At 37.7% G+C, this 11,369-nt stretch overlaps 1 protein-coding gene across 5 annotated transcripts in view; it reads left to right on the forward strand.

The window, feature by feature from the left end:
- Positions 1-7,830, forward strand: part of CFAP300 (cilia and flagella associated protein 300) — a 41,661-nt gene extending 33,831 nt beyond the window's left edge. For 3 of the 5 annotated variants that reach the window (XM_047753744.1, XM_047753741.1, XM_047753742.1), the window contains exons 6-7: positions 5,815-5,881; positions 7,162-7,686. In XM_047753744.1, the coding sequence (XP_047609700.1) occupies positions 5,815-5,881; positions 7,162-7,290 (196 nt within the window). In that variant the 3' untranslated portion in view covers positions 7,291-7,686. Of the gene's footprint in view, positions 1-5,814; positions 5,987-7,161 lie in introns of all 5 variants that reach the window. The other 2 variants (XM_047753743.1, XM_047753740.1) reach the window with 2 other exon arrangements.
- The last annotated feature ends 3,539 nt before the right edge of the window (positions 7,831-11,369 follow it).

An 11,369-nucleotide genomic window follows, 5' to 3' on the forward strand; every position in this document is an offset into this window, starting at 1 on the left:
CTGTGCCACAGCAGGGACTCTTCATCAGATTCTTGACTGAAACTTTACTTATCCTCAGCATCTCAATTCTCATATCCATTATGTGTGTTGTGTAGGTACACGGCAAACTACGGGATTTAATTATTCTATTGGGTTTATTTCTGATGTGGTTCTAAAAACAGAAAAACATTTCTGTAATGTGTCTCTGATTTTTATGAAAAAGTTATTATGTCAATACATAAAGATTGTTGGAAGAGAAATTATAGAAACAATTTCAGAAACAGCATACACATACATCAGACATACTCTGTTCTTATCATTTCCAGCTCATGAAAACTTAAAATACTACTTCTAACACTCCCACTATATACTTACTCTTCAGTGTACCCTAGATACACACACACACACACACACACAACACACACATGCACACACCACTGTGTATTCCAGTGTTTTGTACCTCATCAGCCACATGAACCTGTGGAATTCCTCACTACCATGTGCTGTGGAGGAAGAGATTCTGTTGGAGATGTTTGAAATAGAAATAACTTCAGACCTAAACATTGAAGAAACTGCCTTTTCTCCCCGCCATTATTCCCTTGCCTGGATTCTTACTCGTATAATGATTTTTATTTTTTTTCCATTATAGCTGGTTTACAGTGTTCTGCCAATTTTCTACTGTACAGCATGGTGACCCAGTTACACATACATGTATACATTCTTTTTTCTCAAATTATCATTCTCCATCATAAGTCGACTAGACAAAGTTCCCAGTGCTTGCTACACAGCAGGATCTCACTGCTTATCCATTCCAAAGGCAATAGTCTGCATCTATTATGGATTATCACTTGTGATTCTCTTCTATACTTTTTGGGTGCTTAGAAAAGGTATGACTCAAATTATAAAATGATTATAAAATGAGTAGCCAAAATTCATGACATCTTACAGAAAAAATAGGAATTGTGTGCATGGAATCACTTCAGCAGGCAACCAGCAAGCATTAATAGTCTTGGGCACAGAACTCTGCAAGCCCTGAAGAGGGCAAGAGGAGGAATCAGGCAGTCTTTGACCTTAAAGAAATTACAGCAAGTTAACATAGTAGCATAAATAATAGTAAAGTAATTGTTTAAATATTTTGTAAGTAAATATTTTTATATAATCAGATATTCAGTTTATAGGCAGATTTTTACAGCTCTTTATACTATGATGAAACCCCCAGAAGTTCAAAAGAAGAAATTGTCAGTGCAGGTGTGAGCGGTCAGGGACGTCCTGAGGGAATGGAGTTCACAAGGGCCAGCAAAGAGGAGTGCAGTCTGTTCCCAGTTCAGGGGCAATGCATCACAAGTCTGTCATTCTAGGGGAGACTAGGAAGGAGACCAGTCCAGTCACAGTATTACTGTTGTTTTGTTGTTGTTTTATTGTTTTGTTTTGCTTTGCTTTTCAGGGCCGCACCTGCAGCATGTGGAAGTTTCCAGGCTAGGGCCTGAATCAGAGCTGTTGCTGCCAGCCTAGAACACAGCCCCAGCAATGCAGGATCCAAGCCCCCTGCCTGCGACCTACACCACAGCTCACCGCAACGCCGGATCCTTAACCTACTGAGTGAGGCCAGGGACCAAACTCACGTCCTCATGGATCCCAGTTGGGTTCATTAACTGCTGAGTCACGAAGAGAACTCCACAGCATTACTGTTCTTTTGAGAACCACTAAATATTTCTCTCAATAATCCAAGTTTAAACATGCTTGTGAATTTCTTTGCTGAATGAGGAAAGGATATGAAACTGTCTTCTTAAAGTGACTTGAGTAAAAAATTAGGATTAGAATAAATATTTGAAATGGCTTAGGTGCCAACACAAAGCAATTGAATGGATTAAATGATCTCAGCATCCCTTAAGAACTATGTTGGTTTGCTTATCATATGCACTTTATGTCGCTTCTCTAATGTTAATCGTGCTGATTTGGGTCAGATGCTGTGTCGTTTGGTTAAGGTAGAGATGTAGGATGGTTCAGCATAGCAGTAATCAAGGTGTATATAAGTAGAGGAAACACAGGTGGAACTTGAACTATCGTAGTAATTTCTCAGAGTTCTGAGCCATATATCCAATTCAGTCATCAGTACAAGCTAACTTAACCAAGCAGGATATTTTTTCCTATCCTTTACTTGAATTTGGGGTGTTTTTATATACTTTAGAAAAACATCTGCTATCTTTCTAATTATACATGCAGTAGCTACCTTCCAATATCAAACCTGCACTTGTAGATAAACGTTGTCATTAGTTCATTCTAGCGAATTCCATCTCTTATGTTTGTAGATACTGAGGAAACATTGAGCCAGGGGTCTCTGGCTCAAACAAAAGGGTAAAAACATTCTTAAGATATTTTTTCCCTCTTTCATTGTTACAAGTCCTATAAAATACAGCTTTTAAATGTTTTGGAAAATGCCTTATTTTCAAGGATTATGATTCCTTTAAATCACATAGGCAATATACGTCAGAACCATTTTCCTGGAGAGCAAATGTTTCATTACATTTCAAAGATGTCTTTTCAGAAATAATTCTATAGTTACTAATGGTGCCTGTTTCATTCCTACTTTAAACATTAAACACACACTCTTGTCAAAGTTTTTGGAGAGGTTCCCCAAACTACACATCCACCTCAGATTTTCTTTTTGAACTGAAAATCTTAGATCATAGCCTTCAGATGCTAATTAAGCAGTGGGACCCTTTTTTCTTAAAATGAGAAGAGTTACCTAGAATGGCCTGCATACCATGATCTTTAGAGTAAATATGGGATCCATCCTCAGAAATTAGCACAAATGATATTAAGAAACCATTATATTTTATTTCTAAACCACTAATATAATCATACTTTAAAAAAGAACTATGTAGAAATTATGTTCTAGCATCCTTAAAAACCGTGGTTACCTAGAGAGCGACTTAGTGACTGCCAAAACTCTGATAAAATGCAATTATTAGTAGAACACCCTAGGGCACAAATTGAATATCACTTTACATTTGCTTTTCTTTTTCTCTTAGGAGATATAGGACAGGTGATATTATACTACTTTGCTTGACTATAAAAAAATCAGATAAAACGTTTTAGAGATATTTTAAAGTAACAGTAGGAGTTTCTGTCATGGCTCAATGGAAATGAACCATGGGGCTGCAGGTTCAATCCTTGGCCTCACTCAGTGGGTTAAGGATCCGGCATTGGTGTAAGCCATGGTGTAGCTCACAGACATGGCTTGGATCTGGCATTGCTGTGGTGTAGGCCAGCAGCTGTGGCTCAGATTCAACTCTTAGCCTGGAAACTTCCATATGCCACAGGTGCAGCCCTAAAAAGACAAAAAATAAAGTGAAATAAAAAATAAAGTAACAGTAATACAGGATCAGAGGTAATAAAATTGAATAATATGATTTATTTCTATTAGGAACCAATTTCTAATGTACAGATGATAGTTTCTTTTTTAAATAACACACTTATGGTGTTTGGTGTGTTAAGTGATATGTGTTAAGTGATTACTATATGAAGTTTCAAATGCTAAATTTTCCTTTAAATTTATTTGATAAGCACAAACTTTTACAAGGTTCATTTTTTTTTAGTTTTTTTTTTTTTTTTTTGACCATGCCCATGGCATGAAGAAGTTCCCCAGGCCAAGGACCAAGCCTGCACCACAGCTGCAACCAGAGCCACAGCCATGACAGAACTGGATCCTTAACCCACTGAGCCATGATGGAACTCTTAGATTTTTTTTAACTGAGGAGTAATTTACATACAGTAAACCAAGCAAATTATAGTGTACATATAGATTGGTGAATTTTTGTATATGTTTATACCCATATAACCACCTCCAGATCAAGATTTAAAATTAGATATAACCATAGATATGTTCTATATTTTGACCTGGGTGATCATACATAGGCATACACATACATTTTATATGTAGTGGTTCTAGTCATCCCTTGGGTAAATAAAAATTTTTTCCTTTCTTTTGATGACTACTCCTGTAGCATATAGAAGTTCCAGGGCTAGGGGTCGAATCAGAGCTACAGCTGCTGCCTATGCCACAGCTTACAGCAACAATGGATCCTTAACCCACTGAGCCAGGCCAGGGATCAAACCCACATCTTCACAGAGACAACATCAGGTCCCTAACCCACTGAGCCACAATAGGAATTCCTAAGTATGAAGTTGTAAATGTGGTCTCCAACTTTAAAACTGTGTTATCTTAAGCATTATAGAAATGAAAGACAATGACCTCAACTCATGTCATAGAAATATATGGATCAACTGCATTATTCCTAGATTTAAATCTGAATGAAATGTTTTAGAGATGAAAACCACCTAAGAATCTTTAACTCCAAACACTGAAATGGCTTAGGTCTGGCCATTTCCAAGAGGTGCACCAGCTCAAACATACATACACGTACACCCTTCCACAGAGTTCCCCTTCTTCCTTCTCCTCTCTTTCTCCCCATTACTTTATGTCGTAGTGGAGGGAGAGCAATACTTTCACCTGAAAAAGTGAAGAAAAGGGATAACTTCCTTTATATTTAACCTACACATGTAACACATGAACAATACCTTTGATGCATGTAAATTTATAGAGTGGATGTAGAATAAACAGGTGAGATGTAGGGAAAGAAAACTGGATTCTGTATCACCTAAATTCTGTTCCCAGAAATACAACTTTGCATTGGACATCTTAAATATCTCATTTAACTTCTCTAGTCTAGAAAATTAGCAAAATAGGAGTTCCTGCTGAGCCTCAGTGGCATCCATGAGGATGCAGGTTCGATCCCTGGCCTTGCTCAGTGGGTTAAGGATCCAGCTTTGCCGTGAGCTGTGGTGTAGGTCGCAGACATGGCTCGGATCCCACATTGCTGTGGCTGTGGCATAGGCCAGCTGCTGCAGCTCTGATTGGACCCATAGCCTGGGAACCTCCATATGCTGCCAGTGCAGCCCTAAAGAAAAAAAAAAAAGACAAAAAGACCCCCCCAAAAATAATAAAATGAAATAAATAAAATAAAATTAACAAAATAATGCCTCCCTCACTGAGTTGTGTGATCTTTATGGAGGTAAAGTATATCAAGGTATTTTGCAAGTTGTAAAGCATTATAAATATAATGTATATGTATTTATATATTAACTATATATGTTTTTGTTGTTGTTGTTGTTTTGTTTGTTTGTTTTGTCTTTTCTAGGTCATATGGAAGTTCCCAGGCTAGGGGTCTTATTGGAGCTATAGCCACTGCCCTATGCCAGAGCCACAGCAAATCAGGATACGAGCCGCATCTGAAACCTACACCACAGCTCATGGCAATACCGGATCCTTAACCCACTGAGCGAGGCCAGGGATCGAACCCGCAACCTCATGGTTCCTAGTCAGATTCGTTAACCACTGAGCCACGACGGGAACCCCCTATATATGTTTATAGCTTATGTATTAGTCTATTTCCTCAGTCCTCAGTTGACTTCCTCACTATACACCGCCACAGGTAATCTTTTATGGGGAAAGTAACTGAAAGAGAGCTATGAGAGTAAATGATGTTAATATGATTTAGTAATATATAACTTAACAAATAATTTTCATGTATATTACTCCACTTAATTCTCATATAATTCTAAAGGTACCTATATCATGTCTAGTTTACACATGAGACAATTGCAGTTCAGAAAGGTTAATGTTGCCTAAAGTAAAATAACAAATCTGTGGCAGAACCGGCATTTATGTTTAGGTTGTTTAATTCTTTAGTTTAGCATGCTTTTATCACTTACAGCTGTTTATACTTCAATCTGACTTTAACCAATTCTTGTTCCCTTCCCACCCTATTTTAGTGTTCGAAAGAATCCTCAAACCAAGAAAATACAAATTACCTCTTCTGTCTTTAAAGTTACAGCATATGTAAGTGTGGAGGGGAATCTTGCAACCAATCAATTTAATTACTTGTTATTAAGAAGATTGTTATAAATGGAGTCAGCAACTTGGATGATGTTAGGCCTCAGAGAGGTACAGTTAGCAGAATATATGTATATACATATATTCTATATAATATATGTATATATTATATATATTACATTATATAATATAGTTAACAAAATATCTTTATTCTGTATATTATATATATAATACATATATTACGTTAACAGAATATAGTTAACTAACTAGTTTTCTATTAAAATTAAAAGTTGATCATGTATGCTTTTATTTGGAGAACAGTGTAAACGTTTTCCCCTGGATTCTTCTTATTATCCATATCTAATACTGGTTCTTTCTTATTTTAAAGCTAAATCTGTGGCTCAGATGAAGTAGAACACAGTTCTTTAGATTGTCAAACCATAATTTATAGGGCAAATAGGAAAGAATGACAAAAAATGTCTTTATATCACAGACTCTGATACTTGAATTTTAGTATCACAAAAAAAATTAACACATATGAAACAGTTTCTAGATATCTGCCTTCAGTTACTTAACAAATATTTATTGAATATCTGCTGCGTATCGGCTACTGTGCTGGGCTAAGGCCCAGTGAGAAATAAAAGAAACACAGTTCCAGCCCACGTAGTATGTAAAGACTATGTTCTCAAAAAAGCAAAGACAGAAGAAAAATGCAAAACAAATTTTTGTAATATTAGCATTTTTTTAAAGATAGGCTTTCCTTTGGACTATAAATTCCTTAAGGTCAAGTATTATGCATGTTTGTATAGTAGATATGTATTTTTAGCATAATAGACTGTGCTCTCCACAAATATTTTAAAATTAGTTAACTGGGAGTTCCCGTCGTGGCGCAGTGGTTAACGAATCCGACTAGGAACCATGAGGTTGCGGGTTCGGTCCCTGCCCTTGCTCAGTGGGTTAATGATCCGGCGTTGCCGTGAGCTGTGGTGTAGGTTGCAGACGCGGCTCGGATCCTGCGTTGCTGTGGCTCTGGCGTAGGCCGGGGGCTACCGCTCGGATTTGACCCTTAGCCTGGGAACCTCCATATGCCGTGGAAGCGGCCCAAAGAAATAGCAAAAAGACAAAAAAATTAAAAAAATAAATAAAATAAAATTAGTTAACTGCCAACTTATTGTCAAGGATTTGATACGTTTCATGACATTTTAACAGAAAATATATGAGCAAAATATGTTAATTATTATTTAAATGCAGTCGTATACGAAATAATTTAGGTTTATCTTTTTCAGGATTCTGTTGGTATGTGCTACCCTTCAACAAAGAGCCATGAACAGACATTTTCTTACTTTATTGTGGACCCTATCATGCGTCATGTTCATGTTTTATACCACTCTTACGGTGTCGGGGAAATGCCTTGATGATTTTTTTTTCAGATTTTCTCTATTTACTATTTTTTATTCACCAATTTTACATTTTAATACTGATTTATGGATAAACATTTACTTTGAAAGCTAATTCAGGTAAAATGTAAGGAACTTGCTTAAAGCAAAAGAAAACAAATACCAAGATGCCTTTCTTTAAATTTTTCTGGAATACACAGGAATCAAAAATCATCCCTAACATAATCTATACAATACAGGAATAGAATTTTTACAGAAAGTTACAAAGAACTAAAAATCTACTAGTTCATGTTTGTTGCATTAAGATTTGAGTGAGTCTTCAAGTTTTCTATGTATTTTATTTTAGAAGTGAATTAATTCTGGATTGCAACTGTTGCAGAAAACTAAATAAAATCTCTAACCACTGGTCATTAATATCATTAACTTTAAAAATGAATTCAAGCTTTCATTTGGTTACATTTCTTCATTGCAAAGATTTACATCTCTGAGGCTGTGAAAAGCATAACAATTCCTTTGCTTCATTTGTCCCACTTAAAATCCTCAATTAAAAAAAAAATGATATTCTAGGAGTTCCCATCATGGCTCAGCAGAAATGAATCTGACTAGCATCCATGAGGATGCAGGCTCGATCCCTGGCCTCGCTCAGTGGGTTAGGGATCTGGCATTACTGTGAGCTGTGGTATAGGTCGCAGACATGGCTGGTGTTGTTGTGGCCATGGCCAGTGGCTATAGCTCCAATTCGACCCCTAGCCTGGGAACCTCCACATGCCTCAGGTGTGGCCCCCCAAAAAAGACAAAAAAAAAAATCTGAACATAATTGTAAACTCTTTTGTCACATAATAAATTAAAGTTGGAGCTGCCCCCACAGCTAATACAAGAGCTACATATAAACAAAGAAGGTTGCCCTGATATTATTATCAAGTTAGCAAAGCGAGTAAAGTGTTGGGTGGTTTTAGTACTGTTCCTATATTACCTTCATCCTTTGAATATATAACTTAGATTTTTTTTTAATGGAAAACTTATTGACCTGTATTCCAAAGGTGATGGTGGAGAGCCTGTTAGAAATGTTGAGACCTTGATAAAAGGGCACATTTGGAATATGTGTTTCTAAGTTGTAGGGATAAGAATGACAGCCTTAGATTTGAACCTGTGGCTGTATCTGAAAGGCAGCTGGCAAACACAGCTCAGGAGAGAGAGTTTTGGGTTGTTTTTTTTTTTTTGTTTGTTTGTTTTTTCTTTTTAGGGCCCTCCTGTAGCATATGGAGGTTCCCAGGCTAGGGGTTGAATCGGAGCTATAGCTGCTGACCTATGCCACAGCCACAGCAACGCCAGATCCGAACCACGTCTGCACCGCTCATGGCAATGCTGAATCCTTAACCCACTGAGCAAGGCCAGGGATGGAACCTGCGTCCTTAGGGATGCTAGTCAGATTCGTTTCTATTGAGCCATGACAGGAACTCCCTATTTTATTTCTGATGCTTAATATAATGCTTTGGCGCATTAAATGTTTATTGAATGAATACTTTCCAGATATGTTCATAATATCCATAGATTTTTTTTTTTTTGAAAATCATGTGAAAAACATAAAATCAAGAACTAAAATGTCCACTTGCTACCAGCTTTGCTGCCTACCACATAGACTGCTACAATCTGGGGACCCTCTCTTAACCAATCAGCAATTCTTTTTGAGTACCAATTCTGTGCAAGGCACTGTACTATTTACTTTGGGAAAACACACTCCCTATAAACCTAGGAGACAAGGTAATCTGTAAGAGTGTGTCTATAGACAGTGATTGTTACATGAATTCAGAGATGGAAGTGATTACTGTGATCTAGGCCTAGGAAGGATTTTGTCTGGCTTCTGTAGAACTGATGGTGTTTCAGCAACTAGAAAGGAGAGCAGTCCAGCCATGTGAAGCATGATATGGCTCTGAGCCTGGCCCTGGGATGAACTGCAGAGGCAAAAGGTAGGAATGCACCTTTGAGGAAAGATTATGTAAATTCTCTGTACTGAGAGGCATAATAACATAGTAGTAAAGAATTTGGGCTGGGCAGTCAGATTGCCTGGATTCTGAATTCTGCCATTACTTGCTGTATGACTTTGAGCTAGTTATAACCTTTCTGTGCTTAGTTGCCTCATCTGTGAAATGAGGAAAATAATAAGTCTCCTTCATAGGTTATTGTGAAAATTATGTAAATTTATATATATATATATATATGTGGTTCAGAATGGTGCCAAGCACATAGTTTAGCATTCATGCATTTTGGATCTTTTCATTCTCCATGCAGGAAATATTTATTTACTTATTTTAATTTTTTTATTTAATGACTTTTTTCCATTATAGCTGGTTTACAGTGTTCTGTCAATTTTCTACTGTACAGCAAGGTGACCCAGTCACACACCCACATATACATTCCTTTTTCTCACATTATCATGCTCCATCATTAGTGACTAGATATAGTTCCCAGTGCTATACAACAGGATCTCACTGCTTATCCATTCCAAAGGCAATAGTTTGCATCTGTGAACTCAAAATTCCCAGTCCATCCTGCTCCATCCCCCACGGCAACCACAAGCCTATTCTCCATGTCCATGATTTTCTTTTCTGTGGAAAGGTTCATTTGTGCTGCATATTATATTCCAGATATGTGATACTATATGGTATTTGTCTTTCTCTTTCTGACTTACTTCACTTAGTATGAGAGTTTCTAGTTCCTTCCATGTTGCTGCAAATGAAATTATTTTGTTCTTTTTTATGGCTGAGTAGTATTCCATTGTGTATATATACCACATCTTCTTAATCCATTCATCTGTCAATGGACATTTAGGTTGTTTCCATGTCTTGGCTATTGTGAATACTGTTCATGCAGGAAATATTTAAAAACCAGGAGCTAAACTGTCTGTATAATAATGTAAAATGCTGTCTTCCTTAAGGTCATAATTGCTTTTCTATAGATTATACCATTGTTAATTTGATCAGACATCCTGTAAGAGATGGAAACATTGGGGTTTTTTCTTCTTTCTCTGGGCCACAGAGAAGATAGAGGACCTAAAATTGTACTCCAAGCATTTCTTTGGCAGCATTATGCATACTTAGAATTTTTTTTTTTTTTTTTTTTTTGCTTTTTAGGGCCGCACCTGTAGCATATGGGAGTTCCCAGACTAGCGGTCAAATCAGAGCTACAGCCGACAGCCACAGCCACAGCAATGTAGGATCCAAGCTGCATCTCTGACCTACACCAGAGCTCAGAAATGCTGGATAGCTGACCACTGAGTGAGGCCAGGGACGGAACCTGCACCCTCATGGATACTAGCCAGATTCATTTCCACTGAGCCACAACAGGATCTCCCACATACTTAGAATTATTTTCTCAACTATTTGTAATAATTTATTTAATGTCTGTCTTAAAAACAGGAACTGTGTCTATTTGGTTCATCTCCAATGCCTAGCACAGTGCCTGGCACTTACCTGGCACTCAATATCTGTTCCCCAAGTGAGTCCACTTGCTAGAAAGAAACTGGCCCTTGAAGTGTGACCGCAGGTGTGGAGAGAGAGGAAGTGGGAAAAGGTAGACAACTAAGGTCTGCAAGTATAAGTAGTGCAAGAGTTTATCTAACTATCCCTAAGGCTTTTGTAAAATTTTGCAAACTGCTATAATCTCGATTTAGCTGAACTGTGTGGGATTAGATATGTAGCCTCAGAACATGCCTTTGGACAAAGTTGTCCCTGGAGAACAGCAGCAGCCTGTGAAACCAACTTTGAAAGAGCAAGCTGTGATCAACTGAGGGTGGAGGGTTTTTCTGAGGTCAAAAACTGACCATGAAGGAGTTCCCATTGTGGCACAGTGGAAACGAATCTGACTAGGAACCATGAGGTTGTGGGTTCGATCTCTGGCCTCACTCAGTGGGTTAAGGATCTGGTGTTTCTGTGAGCTGTGGTGTAGGCCACAGCTACAGCTCGAATTTGACCCCTAGCCTGGGAACCTCCACATGCCACAGGTGCGGGCCTAAAAAAAAGACAAAAACAAAAACAAAATACAAAAAAACCTGACCATGGAGACAAATGACAACAGAATGGTTTGGGGGGATTTGAGAG

The sequence above is a fragment of the Phacochoerus africanus genome, chromosome 11 (assembly GCF_016906955.1).
Source record: "Phacochoerus africanus isolate WHEZ1 chromosome 11, ROS_Pafr_v1, whole genome shotgun sequence".
NCBI classification, from domain to species: domain Eukaryota; kingdom Metazoa; phylum Chordata; class Mammalia; order Artiodactyla; family Suidae; genus Phacochoerus; species Phacochoerus africanus.